General features: G+C 35.4%; 1 protein-coding gene across 2 annotated transcripts in view; it reads left to right on the forward strand.

Moving 5' to 3' along the window:
- The window catches only part of LOC144976282 (macrophage mannose receptor 1-like), a 20,327-nt gene extending 2,255 nt beyond the window's left edge, over positions 1-18,072 (forward strand). The window contains exons 2-9 of one of the 2 annotated variants that reach the window (XM_078920477.1): positions 1,470-1,554; positions 2,443-2,610; positions 4,356-4,444; positions 8,519-8,672; positions 11,565-11,723; positions 14,566-14,654; positions 17,059-17,214; positions 17,943-18,072. In XM_078920477.1, coding sequence (XP_078776603.1) covers positions 1,497-1,554; positions 2,443-2,610; positions 4,356-4,444; positions 8,519-8,672; positions 11,565-11,723; positions 14,566-14,654; positions 17,059-17,214; positions 17,943-17,954 — 885 coding nt within the window. In that variant the 5' untranslated portion in view covers positions 1,470-1,496 and the 3' untranslated portion in view covers positions 17,955-18,072. The remainder of the gene's footprint in view (positions 1-1,469; positions 1,555-2,442; positions 2,611-4,355; positions 4,445-8,518; positions 8,673-11,564; positions 11,724-14,565; positions 14,655-17,058; positions 17,215-17,942) is intronic. The other variant, XM_078920475.1, reaches the window with a different exon arrangement.
- The last annotated feature ends 3,239 nt before the right edge of the window (positions 18,073-21,311 follow it).

The raw sequence follows: 21,311 nt of genomic DNA on the forward strand, positions 1-21,311 counted from the left end.
TAGAATCTCAGGGCAGTTACTAATCTCTTACCGAAAGCGATGGAAATGACAGTTGTCATAATATTATCATGACAAAAGTCATGCATTAAGTCCATTTAAAATCGGCCATGATAGCTGTTGGGTTAAAAAATATATTTTTCCCAATCAAACGTACTGTCAGTGAGAAACTTGATGTTTGGTAAAACAAACAGGTGCAGTTCCCCACTTTCCACAAGTAAACTAATGTAAATGTTGCTGCTCGGAGCTCGAAGAAATAAATAACAATGTGAAATTGAATGTAAGCTTCGATTTAATTACAAAAACAGATCAAATGAACGTTTCGGGTTTCCCCTTTATCAACAAAACACAATGAATGAAACACTACAGATGAATGGAGATAATGTGGTAGTGGCGTTAAGATAAATTATAAACAAAACATTGATGGGCAAGAAATAGTATGCTCCCTACAAAGGAGCATACTGTTTCCTGCCCATCAATGTTTTGTAATGAAATCGAAGCTTACATTCAATTTCACATTGTTATTTATCACAAGTAAACTAGAGTACCAATGTTAGTTTATCATCTCAATTGCTCTAAAATGGACGAGGTTAATGCAGTAAAAATGGATGGGGCATAAATGCAATCGTTCAATATTTTCCTCCTATTTATTTACTTTTTATTTCCACCAGCACTGAATAATAATTTCTCAATGAATAATTTTTGAAAAATATATATAGATACAGACCTCTTCATCATTTGTAATCCACCTCCCCCCCCCCCCCCTACCCTACCTACCTCCCCTATCCAAATATTATCCTTTTAAAACCATTTGTTTATGTATTATCTATTTACTTAATTACTCATCTATCTATTTTTTTAAAAATAATATTATTTAACAATAATTATAAATTATACATTTGTAAATATCAGACGTCCCTTGACAACACTTATTAAGCAAAGCGGGCTTTATGAGCAATGGACCGTCCCTAGGTTTATCGGCCAGGTATTTGGCCACACACATTGCGTTTTCACCCCGGTTTGCCTGATCGTGGTTCGAACGCCTATCAAAACCGTGCGTGTATGGAGCCTTTAAGAGAGGGCTAAACCACACCGGAGACTGATTCCGACAACACGGCACAGTCGTCTTCCGGATAAAGACGTCGGGCACGGACAACATACTAAGAATAAAGAGAAGAGCCGCTAGACCTACCCATACCAAGCTCGTAAAAAAAGAACGTCAGAGGCCGCCGAGTGCTTGGTATGGGTAAGTCTAGCAGCTCTTCACTTTATCCAGAATAACAACAAGAGATGAAGTGAGTAGGAAAGTGCCAGAAGACAAGCGCCTGCTCCACTCACTTTATTCAGAAGACCGCAGAGGACGGCAGTGCCGAGTCGTCGGAGTCAGTCTCCGGTGTGGGTTAGCCCTGCCTAAGATCGAAACATTGACATGAAGGTGTGTGTATTCATGGCATTATCTATCTTTCATCTAGAATTGACTATAACAACAACGAGTGATAATGCTGCTGTTGTACCTTATACTTTTGGGGATGCCTTTTTGTAAGGCTCTTCTACACGGTAAGCTTTGTCTTCATGTTCATTTTTTAATGTTTAGTTATTCTCCTATTCTCATCATCCTCCCAAATGCCTCAACCACCTCCACAAACACCGTCGTCTCCATCAACATAGTAGCCATTACCACTTCCACCACTATCACCACCATCACCACCACCATCATCACTACACCACCAATAAAAAAAAAAAATTCCCTTTATTCATCCCGTAGGGGAAATATGTCTTTAGGGTCTATTCCAAGGGAAGACTGGAATAACCCAGGCGTCAGCCGCAGTGCAGCGCCGCAAATTGAGCTAGGGCGAGGTGACTTGCTCAAGGCCAAACAGCGCAGCGGGTAATCGAACTCGGTACCTTTCGGGTACGAAGCAAAGACCGTACCGCTGAGCCACGCTGCCCCCAACAACACCATCATCATCCCCATCTCCATCATAATTCTTCCCCTTCAACTTCAACATCCACAGAATCGGGCTTCGAATGTCCGGATTCGTGGACCTTTCTTTGTCTGGTGATGATGATCTTCTCCTCCTCATTATTATCATTGGGGGCAGCGTGGCTCAGCGGTACGGTCTTTGCTTCGTACACGAAAGGTACCGAGTTCGATCACACGCTGCTGCGCCTTGAGCAAGCCACCTCGCCCTAGCTCAATTTGCGGCGCTGCACTGCGGCTAACGCCTGGGTTATTCCAGTCTTCCCTTGGATTATATATACCCAAGAGACACATTTCCCCTATGGTGTGAATAAAGGGAATTTAATTTAATTTAATTTTTATTTATTTATTTAATCATCATCACCATCACTTCCATCATCATCATCATCATCATCATCATCATCATCATCATCATCATCATCATCATCATCATCACCATAGTTTCTCCCCTTGAACATCTACAGAATCGGGCTTCGAATGTCCAGACTCGTGGACCTTTGACAAAACCTCGGAGACCTGTGTGAAGCCATACGTTGTAAGAAAGACCTGGAACCAAGCCAAGGAGGCTTGCAAGGGAGTCGGGGCATATCTTGCCATCATCAAGCATGTCCAAACTACTCACACTATTAAAAGTAAGAGAGGGGATTGACCCGTGGCCTCCGTAAAGTTATGGCCTGATACTGACCAAAAAATGACGTCAAAATGCCAGTCTTTTGCTACAAAAGAAAACAAATCGTGAGTTGTATTCAATAGTTCGACCAATGAAATAACTTGTTTCCATGAGCTCTACTAACGACAACTCAATAGGCGGTGCAAAAACCAAATTATGACGTCAAACAGCCAGTCCTTTCGGATTTCAGTATCAGGCTATAACATAACGAGGGCTACGATTGGCCACACACACACACACACACACACAAACACACACACACACACACACATATATATATATATATATATATATATATATATATATATATATATAGAGAGAGAGAGAGAGAGAGAGAGAGAGAGAGTAACTTCCTAGCAAACCCGATTTAAAAAAAACAAAAAAGAAAAAAACTTGAGCTTTTATATAGCGCAATATCCACTAAACGTGCTCAAAGCGCTTTACAAGAGGTCCCTGACCAACAGCAACACGTAACATGTAGAACGAGACATGACGCTTGTTAGGCGATATTTCAAAAAAAATTCGGACAGAGACAACGCTGTTAACGGCCAGGTACTCATTTTACACCTGAGTACGGTGAGAGAATGTGAGTAAATTAACTCAAGGTATTTCTCCTGATTGCGTGCCTTTGGTCGTCAATATGTCCACGTTGTGTTTCTAAAACATTGCTCGCCCTTTACAGAAGAAGGCCGGTGTCAGTATAGATAGTATGCAGATGACGTCACTCAGGCATTTGTTATTGTTTTTGCCATCCGCGTTTGTGAGTTGTTCTCACTAAACTGTATTAACCAGACTATAAAAGTTCATGGTTACACAGAGTTTGTGTGTTGGTCCGTTATACTTCCGGATGGCAATGTTGTGAACTCCTTGGCCAAGCGCATTCTATCTATAGCTTGCCAATCTGTTTCTACCGTTTTCACTAAGATTGCAGTTAGTTGTAGCGTTAGTGAAAACGCACTACTCTAGTAGTCGTTACTTATATATATATATATATATATATATATATATATATATATATATATATATATATATATAAAGGAGAGATATTTACATGCGTTTCTTAGAAACCACAAAATTGAGATCACAATATAATATTAATATAATTTGTGAATCATGCATTATTCTATAGTCTTTATAACCGTTAATACCTTGTGTTCTGTGTATTATTTATTGTTTTGTCTATTGATTAAGGGGAAACCCGAAACGTTTACACCATTCGCCTCGATTATGAATAAACTGGCTGGAGCGGACAATGTACTTCTTCATCACTGTCTTTTCACTTTCACTTTCAAGCTTGAAGAAGCAGAATTCACTTACATTTTTAAAATGAAACTTAGAATCCCGTGAATGTTAAAAAAAAAAATAAAAAAATTGAGCTTTATATAGATAGCGCAATATCCACTAAATGTGCTCAAAGCGCATTACAATGGGTCCCTGGTCAACAGCAACATTTAACATGTAGGACGGGACATGACACCTGTTAGGCGATATTACATTTTTTTGGACACAGACAACGCTGTTAACAGCCAGGTACTCATTTTACACCTGAGTACGGTGAGAGAATGTGAGTAAAGAGCCTTCTCCAATGACTCAACTATGCGCCGAACGCGAGGCTCGAACCCTGGACATTCCGATCCGAAAGCGAATGTCATACCACAAGACCACAGAGCCATCTTATATACCGGTCCCCCTCCTTTCCATTTCCAGGACTTTTGAAGGCCCGTCAGAGGTATTGGATTGGCATCTCTGACGAGGACAATGATGGAGAGTACAAGTATTTGGATGGCACAGTTGTGGTGAGTTGTTTTGTATGTATGTCGTTGTTGTCATCATTATTCTCCCTCTTCCTTTATCCACCACAACCACTACCATCACCACCACCATCATCAATAACTTCTATTTTACTACTACAACAACAACAACAACAACTACTACTACTACTACTACTACTACTACTACTACTACTACTACTACTATATACTACTACTATTACTACTACTACTACTATACTACTACTACTACTACTACTACTACTACTACTACTACCACCACCACCACCACACCATATACTACTACTACTACTACTACTACTACTACTACTACTACTACTACTATACTACTACCACCACATATTACCACTACTATTACTACTACTACTACTATCTACTACTACTACTACTACTACTACTACTACTACTACTACTACTATTATACTACCACTACCACCACCACCACTACTACTACTACTACTATACTACTCTACTACTACCTACTACTATACTACTACTACTACTACTACTACTATTACTACTACTACCACCACCACTATTACCACTACTATTACTACTACTACTACTACCACTACCTACTACTACTACTACTACTACTACTACTACTACTATACTATACTACTACTACTACTACTACTACTACTACTACTACTACTACTACTACTACTACTCCCACCACCACTACTACTACTACTTATACTACTATACTACTACTACTACTACTACTATACTACTATCACCACCACCACTATTACAACTACTACTACTACTACTACTACTACTATACTACTACTACTACTATACTACTACTACTACTACTACTTACCACTATAACTATTACTATTACCACTACGACTACTACTACTAATACTACCACAACTACTACTACTACTACAACAACCAATACTATTACCATTACTACAACTACTACTACTACTACAACAACTACTACTACTACTACTACTACTCCTACTACTACTACTACTACTACTACTACTACTACTACTACTACTACTACTACTTACTACAACCGCCACCACTACTACTACTATTACTACTACTACTACTACTACTACTACTACTACTACTACTACTACTACTACTACTACTACTACTACAACTACCACTACTATTACTACTACTACAACTACTACTACTACTACTACTACTACTACTACTACATACTACTACTATACTACTACTACTACTACTACTACAACCGCCACCACTACTACTACTATTACTACTACTACTACTACTACTACTATACTACTACTACTACTACTACTACTACTACTACTACAACTACCACTACTATTACTACTACTACAACTACTACTACTACTACTACTACTACTACTACTACTACTACTACTACTATACCACTATAACTATTACTATTACCACTACGACTACTACTACTAATACTACCACAACTACTACTACTACTACTACTACTACAACTACCAATACTATTACTATTACTACAACAACAACAACTACTACTACTACTACTACTACTACTACTACTACAACTACAACAACAATACTACTACTACTAAACTACTATACTACTACTACTATACTACTATATATACTACTATACTATACTATACTATCTTCTTCTTTCTACTAATACTACTACTATACTACTTAATCTACTACTACTACTAACTACTATACCACTATAACTATTACTATTCATACGACTATACTACTAATACTACTACAACTCTACTACTACTATTACTATACTACCAATACTATTTTATTACTACATAAAAACTACTACTATACTACTATACTACTACTACTATACTACTACTACTACAACTACAACAAAACATACTACTACAATTACTATACTATACTATACTACTGTACTTATACTACTACTTTCCTTTCAACTTACTAACTAAATACTACTACTACTATTACTAAATACTATACACTAATACTACACTATATATACTACTACTACTAATATATACTACAATAACTATATACATACTACTTATACTAATACTCACTACTACCACTAATACTTACTACTAACACTACTACTACATACTACTAGTACTACTACTACTACTACTACCACACCACTATTACACTATTAGACTACTACTACTACTACTACTATTACATTCTACTACTACTACTACCACCACCACTATTACACTACTATTTTTACTACTATACTACTACTACTTACTAACTACTACTACAATTACTACTACTACTACACCACACCACTCATACTACTATTCTACTACTACAACAACAACAACAACAAACACAACACTATACTACTATACTCTACTACATACTACTTACTACTTTACCACTATAACTATTACTAATACCACTACGACATACTATAATTATCCACACTACTACACTATACTACATACCAATACTATTACTATTACTACAAACAATATACTACTACTACTACTATATACTTATACTACTACAACTCAACAACAACACTACTATCTATACTACAACAACAACAACCTACATACTCTACTACTACTACTACTACACCACTACTCACACTACTACTATACTACTATCTACTACTACTACTACTATACTACTACTATACTAACTAAACTACTACTACTACTACTACTACTACTACTACTACTACTACTACTACTACTACTACTACTACTACTACTACTACTACTACTACTACTACTACCACCACCACTACTACTACTACTATTACTACTACTACTACTACTACTACTACTACTACTACTACTACTACTACTACTACGACGACGACGACGACGACGACGACGTCAAATGCTACTGCTGCTTCTCCATCTCCTTCTTATCCACCACTTATAATCCAGTCATGATCGTCGATATCACCACCACTACCACCATCAACATTGTCATCAATGGCAATTGGCAAAGAATTCATAACATTGCCATCCGGAAGTGTAACGGACCAACACACAAAACTATGTCTAATCACGAACTTTTATAGATAGTATGCAGATGACGTCACTCAGGCCTTTGTTATTGTTTTTTCCATCCGCGTTTGTGAGTTGTTCTCACTAAACTGTATTAACCAGACTATAAAAGTTCATGGTTACACAGAGTTTGTGTGTTGGTCCGTTATACTTCCGGATGGCAATGTTGTGAACTCCTTGGCCAAGCGCATTCTATCTATAGTCTGGATAATACCGTTTAGTGAGTATTACTGGATGGCAAAAAACAATAATAAAGACCAGAGTGACGTCAACTTCATTCTATCTATATTAGATGGTGGAAATTGATATTAGACATAATAAATAAGTTAACTTAACAGCCATACTCTAGATAGACACGTAGTATTTGAAAATTTGACCAGAAAACTCGTCCTTCAAATATCGATCGATTTGAATGACCCCCGCCTTATCAAAAACTTTGAGACCTGAGACTTCCTTTGAGACTTGCTTCAACTCCCAGGTTTGAAAGAAAACTCACTTTTCTCAATAAATGCATAACTTATTTTCAGTCCAATCAATTTGAAGAATCAGGGCAACCCTTAAAAAACTGTTTCCATATGATCGGTCATATGTGACCAGTCGTCTTAAAACGGTATTTTGTCGGGATGGACCAGATGATAAAAAGTCAAATTAAAATCAATCTATTCAAAAATGTGACCCTTCGTCTCAAAACAGTATTAAGTCGGGATGATTAAGATGCTGCAAATATAATTTGTAGCCAGAAATATCAGACTTCTTAAGTTGAGTTTGTTTGCTTTATAGAGGAGAAAGAATATCATATTTTACTGTGCTAAATACCAACGTTTCATATTTTTGACCAGTTTGACGTTAATTGACTTTTAAGCATCTGGTTCATCCCGACATAATACCGTTTTGAGACGAAGGGTCAAAAATATGAAATCTTGGATTTTAGCACTCTATCTAAAATATCTGGTTCATCCTCCGCAATAAGACATACAAACTCAACACAAATCGAATAATTTTGATTATAAAGTCTATTTTTAGCACTTTAATCATTCCGACTTAATACCGCTTTGAGGCGATGGGTCACATATTTGATTTGATTTTATAGTCTTCGTATAGGCGATGGGCTAACAACGAACCCAGCAACCACGGTGGAGATGAGAGATGCGTTGAAATGATTGGCAACAACTACGGGTCTTGGAACGACAAAAGATGCAGTAAGAAACGTTACTTCGTGTGTCAGTTACCGGCACAAATGATGTGTAAGTGGTTTGAAATATAACATTTTGTTATTTAGGGAGTTTGTGCGGCTATGTGGTCTAGTGGTATGACTGTATGACACTCGCTTTCGGATCGGAAGGTCCTGGGTTCGAGCCTCGCTCGAGGCATAGTTGAGTCTTTGGAAGATGAAAAGGGAAAAGTTATAGATCTGAAGTTAAAAGCATCAAAGAAAAAGTAAGACAGGGGAACAGAGGATCCATCAGCCATTGAGCTTTTTTTATTAAGCGCAATATCCACTAAAAGTGCTCAAAGCGCTTTACAAGGGGTCCCTGGCCAACAGCAACATGTAAGACGGGACATGACGCCTGTTAGGCGATATTGCAATTTTTTCGGACAGAGACAACGCTGTCAACGGCCAGGTACTCATTTTACACCTAAGTATGGCGAGAGAATGTGAGTAAAGCGCCTTTTCCAAGGACTCCACTATGCGCCGAGCGAGGCTCGAACCCAGGACTTTTCAATCCAAAGCGAGTGTCATACCACAAGACCACATAGCAGCACAATCCACCAATGTGCCTATTTTAATATTACCTAAGAGTCCTATCCAGGCATAATATGAAAAGGATCCAACTATGAAGGATAAACTCAATCAAATGCTTACACAATACATACCAGATATCCAAAGCAAACCTATAACAATAAAAATACATAATAGAGAGATAATATAGGAAGACAGAGGAAAGTGTGGCAGGATAACATTAAAGATTGGACAGGATTGACGGAGAACAATCTAATGATGAAGGCCCAAGACCGTGATGAGTGGCGTCGAATCGTGAAGTCTGCATCCCGAAAGTCCCCCCGACGACCAACCGGTCATGGGATAGATTGAGTGAGTGAGTGAATAGAGAGATGATTCACATGGAAAGAATATAATCTCTCTCTCTCGAAAAAAAAAGAAAAAAAAAAAAAAAGAAAGAACTACCAATACATTTGACTGCTTCCCTCTCGGCTAAAGACTAGGTAAGTATACCGAGCAATTAGTTTCGTCGCTGCACTGCGATTGACTGCGATATTCATTTGATCCTTTGGGGAAAATAAATCATCATCATCTAATAATAATAATAATAATAATAATAATAATAATAATAATGATAATAATAATAATAATAACAATAATAATAATAATAATAATAATAATAATAAATAATAATAATAATAATAATAATAATAATAATAATAATAATAACAATAACAATAATAATAATAATAATAATAATAATAATAATAATAATAATAATAATAATAATAATAATAATAATAATAATAATAATAATAATAATGATAATAATAATAATAATAATAATAACAATAATTCTTCTTCTTCTTCTTCGTTCCTCTGATGGACATCTATGGCTGCAGTCCGATATCTGCTATGAAGTCTGTGGTCCGCTTTAGGTCCTCAGCCTCACCATAGAGCTTTGTGTTGAGTGTTGTAGGGGTGACCCAGTGGTTCGAACGTTGCACGTTGTATAATGGGCAATCCATAAGCACATGTAAAGTGGTTTCATGGTCGGTTCCACATGGGCAATAAGGGGTTGTTCCAATACCTAGCTTTGTAAACATATGTCCTCTTAGTCTATTGTGTCCTGTTCGGAGGCGGAATAGAGTGACTTGGCTACTTCGCTGAATGGCATGGATTGGATCCTGCTTGTTGTGTTCCAGGTGTGTGTCATTCCTTTCTTTGTCTATTTTTAGCTTTATTATTTTCTTTTGCTGATGGTAAGTGATTGACGACTTCGGTTGTTCCTTTTGGGCTCCTTCTTTGGCCAGTTGATCGGCAATTTCATTTCCATATATACCTACATGACTTGGAATCCACTGCAGCACAATTTTTCCTGTTTTATCAGATAAGCCCTCAAGGGCCTCCACAGTGTGTGCGGCTTCAGAGTCCTGGTAATTTTCAATAGACCGGAGAGCATCATCAGAGTCTGTCAAGTAAACCACATTTTTCTCGTATATTCTGTGATCTCTGGATAGTTCTTTTGTTGCATTGAGGATGGCTTTTTCTTCAGTTTTAGTACTTGTGCACATTAAACCCACTGATACAGATATTTTTGTTTCTGTTTTATCTGTCCAGTGTATGAGTGCACCAGCACCTCCATTCATGAGGGGGCCAGAAACTGAGCCATCTGTATAAACTCTTATCCAGTTGGTCATTGGGTACTTTTTATCGATCATCTTTAGGGTTTGAGCATTGTCATTATTGCTTCGACTGTTTTTCTTGTGGATGGTTATGGATTTTTGTTTCTTTTTCCACGGTGGTGGTTTGAGACAATAATAATAATAATAATAATAATAATAATAATAATAATAATAATAATAATAATAATAATAATAATAATAATAACAATAATAATAATAATAATAATAATAATAATAATAATAATAATAATAATAATAATAATAATAACAATAACAATAATAATGATGATAATAATAATAATAATCATAATCATAATAATAATAATAATAATAACAATAATAATAATAATAATAATAATAATAATAATAATAATAACAACAACAACAATAATAATAATAATAATAATAACAATAATGATAATAATAATAATAATAATAATAATAATAATAATAATAATAACAATAATAATAATAATAATAATAATAACAATAACAATAATAATAATAATAATAATAATAATAATAATAATAATAATAATAATAATAATAATAATAATAATAATCCTTTGGAATAGACCCTAAAGACACATAATTTCCCCTTGCGGATGAATAAAGGGAATTTTAGTCTCTTTTCTTTTCATTTTTTTCTCTTTCTGTGGATGATTCACGAGTATGAAATAATATGTAATAGTAATATGACATTAAAAAAATAATGTCTCCTTCCATTCTAGTGGAATGCCCACCTGACTGGAACTTGTACGAAGATGGGAAGATTTGTGTCCAAGCGTTCGAGAACAGACAATCCTGGTCCAGCGCTAGATCAACGTGTCAGAACAGTGGAGGTGACTTAGTGGTCATCAACAATAAGGAAACATCACGGTTTGTCAGAGGTAAATGTCAGTCATAACACTCATGTCCCGTAGTCCTACATGTTAAATGTTGCTGTTGACCAGGGACCCCTTGTAAAGCGCTTTGAGCACATTTAGTGGATATTTCGCTATATAAAGCTCAATTTTATCTTTTTAAAATTTTATTTAACACTCACTAGTCCGTCAAGGGTGTGTTGCCTCACCAGATCTGTTTAATCTATACCAAGAAACAATCATGAGGGGCATAACTAATATGGAGGGAATAAAAGTAGGAGGTCACAACATAAATAATATAAGATACGCAGACGATACGGTACTCATTGCAACATCAGAAATCCAACTTCAAAAGATTGTTGACAAAGTGGTAGTAGATAGTGAAGCCAAGGGAATGGAAGTGAATATCACCAAAACGGAATGCATGGTAATACAGAAAAACCCCGAAAACAACAACACCTGCAATATAACGATTCACGGCGAGCAACTTACCAACGTAGAAAGTTTTAAATACCTGGGTTCAATAGTGACAACAGATGGAAGATGTAACCGAGACATACGAGCAAGAATAACTCAAGCCAAACAGGCCTTCATGGACCTGGGAAACATTTTGAAAAACAAACAGATGTCGTTCGGGATTTGATTCCGAGTCTTGAAGTGCTACGTGTGGCCAATCTTGTTATACGGATGCGAAAGCTGGACTACAAATGCAGAAACACAAAAGAACATTGAAGCTTTTGAAATGTGGTGCTTGAGAAGGATGCAGAGAATATCGTATACTGCACACAAAACGAACGAAGAAGTGCTAAAACAAACATACCAACAAAGGAAACTAATGCCCTTAATAGCGGATGGACAACTATCCTTTTTCGGACACATAGTAAGGAAAGATAAGAATGAATACCTGGCAAGTTGTGGAAAAATACCTGGTAAACGCGCCCGGGGGAGACAAAGTAAAACACTCATAGACCAACTGAAGGGCTTCACCAACCTAACAATCCAAGAGCTGTTTGAAAAAGCAAGAGACAGGGAGGAATGGAGAGAGATAATTCATGCAGTATCCGAAGCCTGGACCAGGCATGGAACCTAGAAGAAGAAGAAGAAGTCTTCTTTGTTAAAATTATGGTCATTTTTGAGAAACCACGTGAAAAAAATAAACAAACAAACAAACAAAAGAGTGAGCTTTCATATACTTAAAATATGTTCTATAGACTATCACCATGTTTATTTTTTGGATATGCAACATCGACAGTTGTGCTCAGTCCGACTAAATCAGTGGGTTTAAATGGAGGAGTGGGAGAATAATAATACTAATAATAATAATAATAATAATAATAATAATAATAATAATAATAATAATAATAATAATAATAATAATAATAATAATAATAATAATAATAATAAGAAGAAGAAGAAGAAGAAGAAGAAGAAGGTACCGAGTTCGATCACCCGCTGCTGCGCCTTGAGCAAGTCACCTCGCCCTAGTTCAATTTGCGGCGCTGCACTGCGGCTAACTCCTGGGTCATTCCAGTCTTCACTTGGAATAGACCCTAGAGACAAATATCCCCTATAGGATGAATAAAGAGAATTTTATTTATTTTTAAAGAATAATAAGAAGAAGATCCATTCAATGTGGTCAAAGCCCTTTACAAGCAGCATTGTACATACACACACACACACACACACACACACACACACACACACACACACACACACACACATATATATATATATATATATATATATATATATATATATATATATATATATATATACAGGGTGTCCGTAAAGCCTGGACAAAGTAAAGTTAAATATTTTTCAAAATAGTATTCAAAATTAACTATCCTATTTGTCCAGACTCTATGGACACCCTGTATGTATGTATATATATATATATATATATATATATATATATATATATATATATATATATATATATATATACAGAGAGAGAGAGAGAGAGAGAGAGAGAGAGAGAGAGAGAGAGAGAGAGAGAGAGAGACATGACATCTGTATGTAAATCAATATGACATGTTTTTTTGTCGACAGTGACAATGTTTATACGGGCCATGGACTAAGTAAAGAGCCTTTTCCAAGAACTCAACTTTGGCGCCTCTGCGCGTGTTGTGATTGTTTCGCGAATTTTTGTTTTTCTAAATGACCCTAACAAACATTTCTGCATGAGGTCCATAGAATTTAATTTAATTAACTCACTCAAACCTAACATCGACTATATCCGTAGTATACTCAGGGTTACTTTTACCCCATGCCTATTTATTACATTTTTCTGAGACAAATTATAGGCGTAGTATTAAAGCTATTTTGTTTTTTTTTAAGTTTTTACATGTTAATGATAGTTGAATAAAACTATGCACATGCTCATTTTTAATACATTTTTTTCCAGTTTTGAAAAGTAGCAAAAATCTCTAGGATTGAGTGAGTTAAACGAATTATCATGGATTACAAGGGCAGATAGAAATAGAACTAGATTATGAATGATAGAATTATTCGTTCTATCCCATACTATTACTTTTTTCGTTTCAAGCATAGCGGTATAACGATGTTTACTGTATTTTCTATTGTAAATGTTGCTGCTCGATGCTCGAAGAAATAAATAATATGAAATTGAATGCAAGCTTCGATTTTATTACAAGAACAGATCAAATTAACGTTTCGGGTTTCCCCTTTATCAACTACATCTGTAGTGTTTCATACATCCTGTTTTGTTGAAAAAGGGGAAACCCGAAACGTTCATTTGATCTCTTCTTGAAATAAAATCGAAACTTACATTCAATTTCATATTATGTATTTTTTATTTACCATTATACAATGTGCCAATTATTCATTTTCCATTTTCCTCCCATCACAGCTTTGCTATCAAGAAGAGAAAGGTATTGGATTGGAGCCTGGGATGAAAATGAGGACGATAAATTTGTGTTTGTTAATGGAGAAAAAGTGGTAAATTTGTGTTTTTAAAATTCATATTAATTTATTATTTTCAACCTCCCTTCCTAATACTAAATTTCTGTTTTGTTTTTGTTTTTAAGGGTTTTACGGCGCTTGCAACACATTTAGGTTCCTATCAGTGCCAGTAAAAAGTACTAGAATTACAATTAAAGTACCCAAGAAAAAGTAAGACATAGGGGAACTGGGAACAAATAGGGATCAGATGTAGATTCAAAGAGCATACCACCAATGTAATTAGTTTGAGATCACCTACAAGTCTCATCCGGACACAAGCACAAAATCCAACAAAGAGGAATACACTCAAATGCTTACATTATATATTCAAAATAACAAATATAATAATACATAACAGAGAGATGATGTACAAGGAAAAAAAATATCATCTCCCAACACAATAACCATGCATTTGACTGTTTCCCTCCCAGCCAGGGCCAGGACAAAAACAAATAATCTCATTCCAAGACAAAGACAGAAAGCATGTTGGAAAACAGATATAAGGGGATAGAAGACCCAGTATGTACCTCCCTGTCCACTATAGGAGGTTAGGACCCCACCCAGAATACTAAATTTCTGGCTTGTCTTTGGTGTAAAGGATATTACGAATGTCTCGTTTTGACTTTACGACAAGACGTCCCCAAGATCAAACTCAGATCTTAACTAAACATCTTAACCAACCCGACTTAATACTGTTTAGAGGCGAAGGGCCACATTTGACTGTCTTTCTTTCGGCGAGACATTCCAGTTACGGTCGAGAAAAATAATTTAAACGATTTCTGTAATTGTCTCTCGCTTCTTGAAATACTGTAGAATTAAATTATATCACCAGTTGAAAGACAAGGCTTTTTTTTTTTATTAATGATAGCCTTCTCTATCCAAAAGTCACAGATGAAACTGGCCCTCGGCTCTATTGCTAAAAGATCTATTGGCTACGTACAGTTTGCAACAATATAAGCAGGGGCAGCGTGGCTCAGCTGTACGGTCTTTGCTTCCTACCTGAAAGGTACCGAGTTCGATCACCCGCCGCTGCACTGTGTGGCCTTGAGCAAATCACCTCGCCCTAGCTCACTTTGCGGCGCTGCTCTGCGGCGGATGCCTGGGTTATTCCAGTCTTCCCTTGGAATAGACCCTAAAGGCAAATTACCCCTTGGGGATGAATAAAGGGAATTTTATTTATTTATTAATTATTTTTTTTTTGTCAATCCTCTTGGATGATGAAGTTTAACACCGAAAAAAAAAAAACAAACGACAAATACATACCAATTAGATTCACTATACACAGAGACATTATTATATTGTGAAGGTGAAATCAGCGAAATACATACCATGGCCTTCAGAAGAGGGTTTCTAAACACGCGGTTTAACATACGGGAATAAATTGCTGAGAAATTTGTCTCAATCCAGAACGGGGGCAGACCGCTACGTATAGTGAGGGAATTGGAGATTTAGAGGGATAGAAGAGATAAGCAAGAACTGTGTATGACATTTGAAAATGATTGAGCTTTATATAGCGCAATATCCACTAAATGTGCTCAAAGCGCTTTACAAGTGATCCCTGGTCAACAGCAACATTTAACATGTAGGACGGGAGACATGACGCCTGTTAGGCGATATTACAATTTTTAGGACACAGACAACGCTGTTAACGACCAGGTACTCATTTTACACCCGAGCACGGTGAGAGAATGTGAGTAAAGAGCCTTTTCCAAGGAGTCAACTATGCGCCGAGCGCGAGGCTCAAACCCAGGACCTTCCGATCCGAAAGCGAGTGTCATACCACTAGACCACATAGCCGCACAATTGGAGATTTAGAGGGATAGAAGAGATAAGCAAGAACTGTGTATGACATTTGAAAATGATAAACTAATACTAATAGTAGCTTTCGACGAAAATATGTGACCCTTCTTCTCAAAGCGGTATTATGTCGGGTTGACCCAGGTGTTGAAAATCGAATTTATAGTCACAATTATGAAACTTGGGGTTAAATTTTATTCGGCATAAAGGAGAATAAATGTCATTTGTTACATTGGAAAAAAACTCATAGTCCGTATTTCTTACCATTTTAATTCTAAATTCAGTTTTCGGGATATGATTCATCCCGACGGGTCATTGTGAGCCCTCGTCTCAAAACGGTATTAAGTCGGGATGATTAAAATGCTGAAAAGGGAATTTGTAGCCAGAAATATAATGCTTAAGTTGAGTTTATATGCCTTATATAGGAGCAGGAATATCATATTTTACTGTGCTAAATACCAACGTTTCATATTTTTGAAGAGTTTAACTATAATTTAAGTTTTTAGCATCTGGTCCATCCCGACGGATTACCGTTTTGAGACGTTGGGTCACATATTATAATAATTTCAGAGTAACTTCAAATGAAAATAAATGATTATTTCAGAGTGACTTCCAACGATGGGCTCGAAAAGAGCCCAACAATCTTCGTCGAAATGAACGCTGTCTGGAAGTGATCGGCAACAGAAGGGTAAGCTGGAATGACAAGCGTTGCGGCAAGAGGAGAAGGTTTGTGTGTTCAAGACCAGCCGACGTTGCCAGTGTAAGATAATCATCTTCATATTATTACTATTATTATTATTATTACTATTATTATTATTACTATTATTATTATTATTATTATTTTTATTATTATTATTATTATTATTATTATTATTGTTATTGTTATTATCATTATTATTATTATTATTATTGTTATTATTATTATTATTATTATTATTATTATTATTATTATTATTACTATTATTATTATTACTATTATTATTATTATTATTATTTTTATTATTATTATTATTATTATTATATTATTAGCATAGCTATAAAAGCAATAACTATTATTATCATCATTCTTCTTCTTCTTCTTCGTCATCATTTTCGTATTCTTATTATCGTCATTATTATCATTCTTCTTACTGTTATTATTATTATTATTGTTGTTGTTGTTGTTGTTGTTGTTGTTGTTGTTGTTCTTCTTCTTCTTCTTCTTCTTCTTCTTCTTATTATTATTATGCATTATGATTTTATTGAAACTTTTATGCGCCTTTCTCGTTATTTCTGTAAATTCGTTACAAGCGAGTTCGATATAAGCCTGTGTGCGTCTTTCTATACTTCCAACAACACCAATCTCTCTCTCTCTCTCTCTTTCTCTCTCTCTCTCTTTCTTTCTCTCTCTCTCTCTGACATGACCAGTAAAAGTTATCTTTACTTCTCTTTCTCTTCATTGACTCATATGATATATTTAGCACTGTATCATTTCTATTATCTTTCTAGATACCGCTTTAAACAAGGAAACACGACGGAGAGATCATTCCCAAGATGTGGATATCTACGTGCACTATGATAAACGAGTCCAACAAATTCAGATCTATTTATCAATAAACACTGACACTAATATTACAAAGCTGTGTTGGAATTTTTATACAAGACTCCCCCATACACTTACAAAACTTTTACTTAACCCTCTCCTTACCAACTACAGGAAAATCGTCACATTCGTCACGATACAACCAACATTTTTCTTATTCAAATTGCTTTTGTACATCATAATTTTTTAAAAAAATGAACAGTGTGTTGTAGAGCATGTTTTGCTAAAGATATTATGTATCGCAAGAACTTACTGCTGTTGCATTTGAGTGATAAAAAAATCTAGTTTTGTGTTAGTTGGATGTGAAGTTTTGGCGAAAATCCAGAAAATGGCTGGTAAGGAGAGAGTTAATATACCAATTGCTTAGAATTAAAAATAGTTTTTGAAAAATTGTGATCAATCGGTCCAAAACGGTATGAAGTCGAATCATGTTGATGCTAATGCTAATTGTCGATTTTATAGTTAAACTATAAAATTTGGCTGAAGATTTCAATATTTTATTTATGACAATGGATGCAGTAACTTAAAGTGACATAAATGCAATTTTCTAATTTATGATCGTTTAAATTATAAATTCATGTTTATTTTTGTTTTAGATTAGATTTAGTGTATCCCGACGTTGTTTTGTTTTTAAGGGTTTTATGGCGCTTGCAACACATAAAGGTCATATCAGCGCCAGTAAAAAGGAAGAAAATGGGATAGTAAAAAGCTCTAGAATTACATTTAAAGCACCCAAGATAAAGTAAAACAAAGGGGAATTGGTTCAAATAGGAAACAGATGTAGTTTGAAATCACCTAAAAGTCTCATCCAGACCCAAGCACAGGTCCCCAATAAGAGGAATACACTCAAATGTTTACAAATCATATATAATATGTAAATAAAACATAATAGTGCACAACAGAGAGACGATTTACAATACAAAAAAATATCATCTCCCAAAACTATCTATACATTTGACTGTTTCCCTCCCTGCCAGGACCAGGGCAAAACCAAAAATTCCCAATCCAAGACAAAGACAGAAAGCATATTGGAAAACAGATAGAGGGGGATAAATGACACAGTGCCTCTCCGCCCACTATGGAAGGTCAGGAACCCCACCCAGACTTAATTCTGTTTTGAGGCACTGGAACACAATTCTCAATCCAGACTATTTTGTCAGTGTACAGCAGACCTGTTCTTTTTTTCTTCTTAATATTAAATTCTGTTGTTGCCATGACAGAGAAAGAAAACCCGATTAAAAAAAAAATAAAAAAAATTGAGCTTTATATAGTGCAATATCCACTAAATGTGCTCAAAGCGCTTTACAAGGGGTCCCTAGTCAACAGCAACATTTAACATGTAGGATGGGACATGCTGCCTGTTAGGCGATATTGGAATTTTTCGGACAAAGACAACGCTGTTAACGCCCAGGTACTAATTTTACACCTGAGTATGGTGAGAGAATGTGAGTAAAGAGCCTCTTCCAAGGGCTCAACTATGTGCCGAGCACAAGGCTCAAACCCAGGACCTTCCGATCCGAAAGCGAGTGTCATACCACAAGACCACATAGTCTTGAAGATAGAGAATTTATTAGCCCTACCATTGGTGCCCACGAAGATATTGCAATTAATGGGATTAGAACAGCTGGGGGATATCAAATCAGATTTTCAGCACTACTACGCTTTTGGGTTACAAGAACTATGTTAAAGATTGCTTGTATGTTTGTTTTCAGAGCTTTCACTGTACCTGCGACAGTGTTAGGTCATTTCTCAGCACCAGTAAAAAGGAAGACGATAAAGAGGAAAAGTTGAAGATCTGAAGAAGTTAAAAGCACCGAATAAAATGTAAAACAAAGGGGACTGATTCAAATAATTAACAGAAGATTCCTTGAGCAATTTATCAATTTTGACATTACCCAAAAGTCCTATCCAGGCACAAGCAAAGTGTTCCGCTATAAAGGATATATTCAAATGTTTTAAAAGTATAATATAATTCAAAACTAATAATTATAACACAAAACAAAGACATGATTAAGAAAGAAAAAAATATCACCTCCCCAAAAAAAGGTTATACATTTGACTGTTTCCCATCCAGCTTAAGAGCTACATCAGGACTATTAAAAAAAACCGAACAATGTCGATCCAGAACAGTGGCAGAGAACAGCATGGAAAGGGAAAACAGATATTGGGAGATATTTGTGGGACTATGTAGTCTAGTGATATGACACTCGCTTTTGGATTGGAAGGTCCTGGGTTCGAGCCTCACTCACGCATAGTTGAGTCCTTGGAAAAGGCTCTTTACTCAAATTCTCTCACCGTACTCAGGTGTAAAATGAGAACCTGGCTGTTAACAGCGTTGGCTCTGTCTGAAAAAATTGTAATATCACCTAACAGGCGTCATGTCTACGTGTTAAGTGTTGCTGTTGGCTAGGGACCCCTTGTAAAGCGCTTTGAGCACTTTTAGTGGATATTTCGCTATGTAAAAGCTCAACTTTAAAATATTTTTTTATTGGGAGATAAAAGGACACCGCAAGTGACCTCACAGCCCATAAGCAAAGAGTTTCACACAAAAACAAAAACAAGACCCCCGCAAACGAAGGCACCATAAAATGACACCGGGACATTTGAAGCAAACACAAAGAAACTGTGGACCGCCCAGTTATCTATCTGGCATTGATTTGTTCATTGTAACCATCCAAAAACAAAACATATAAAAATCCATTAAATCGTTGACACAAATGTATAAAATGCTTACGTTTTAATCAATACATAAATATTATAAAAATCATTGACAGTAAGTTCAAACAACCTGAAATTGAAAATAAATAAAAATCGATAAACAAAACAATGCCAACATCAAAGGCAAAACATAAATCAAAGCAACGTTGATTTAATTACTAATTCACTATTATCACAGATTAGCTTGGATGACTGGTGCTGGTGCATAGCCCAGTTTAATTATCGAATAAAAAGGAATAAAGTAAGTCGAATACATAAGTGAACAATGAAAGTAAAATAAGGTCATTCAAAATTTCAACTCTGAAAAATAAACCCAGAACATTTTAACAAAATGCAAATAATTTCAAACTGAATTGACAACAACAACAAGAACAATAATAATAATAATAATATAATATAATAATAATAATAATAATAATAATAATAATAATAATAATAATAATAATAATAATAATAAATAATAATAATAATAATAACAATAACAATAATAATAATTATAACAATAAAAATAACAACAACATTTATAATAATAAATATAATAATATTACCGGCTAGAT

Source organism: Berghia stephanieae, chromosome 7, assembly GCF_034508935.2.
Source record: "Berghia stephanieae isolate SIO BIC M18660-M18661 chromosome 7, UCSD_Bste_1.3, whole genome shotgun sequence".
Classification (NCBI taxonomy): domain Eukaryota; kingdom Metazoa; phylum Mollusca; class Gastropoda; order Nudibranchia; family Aeolidiidae; genus Berghia; species Berghia stephanieae.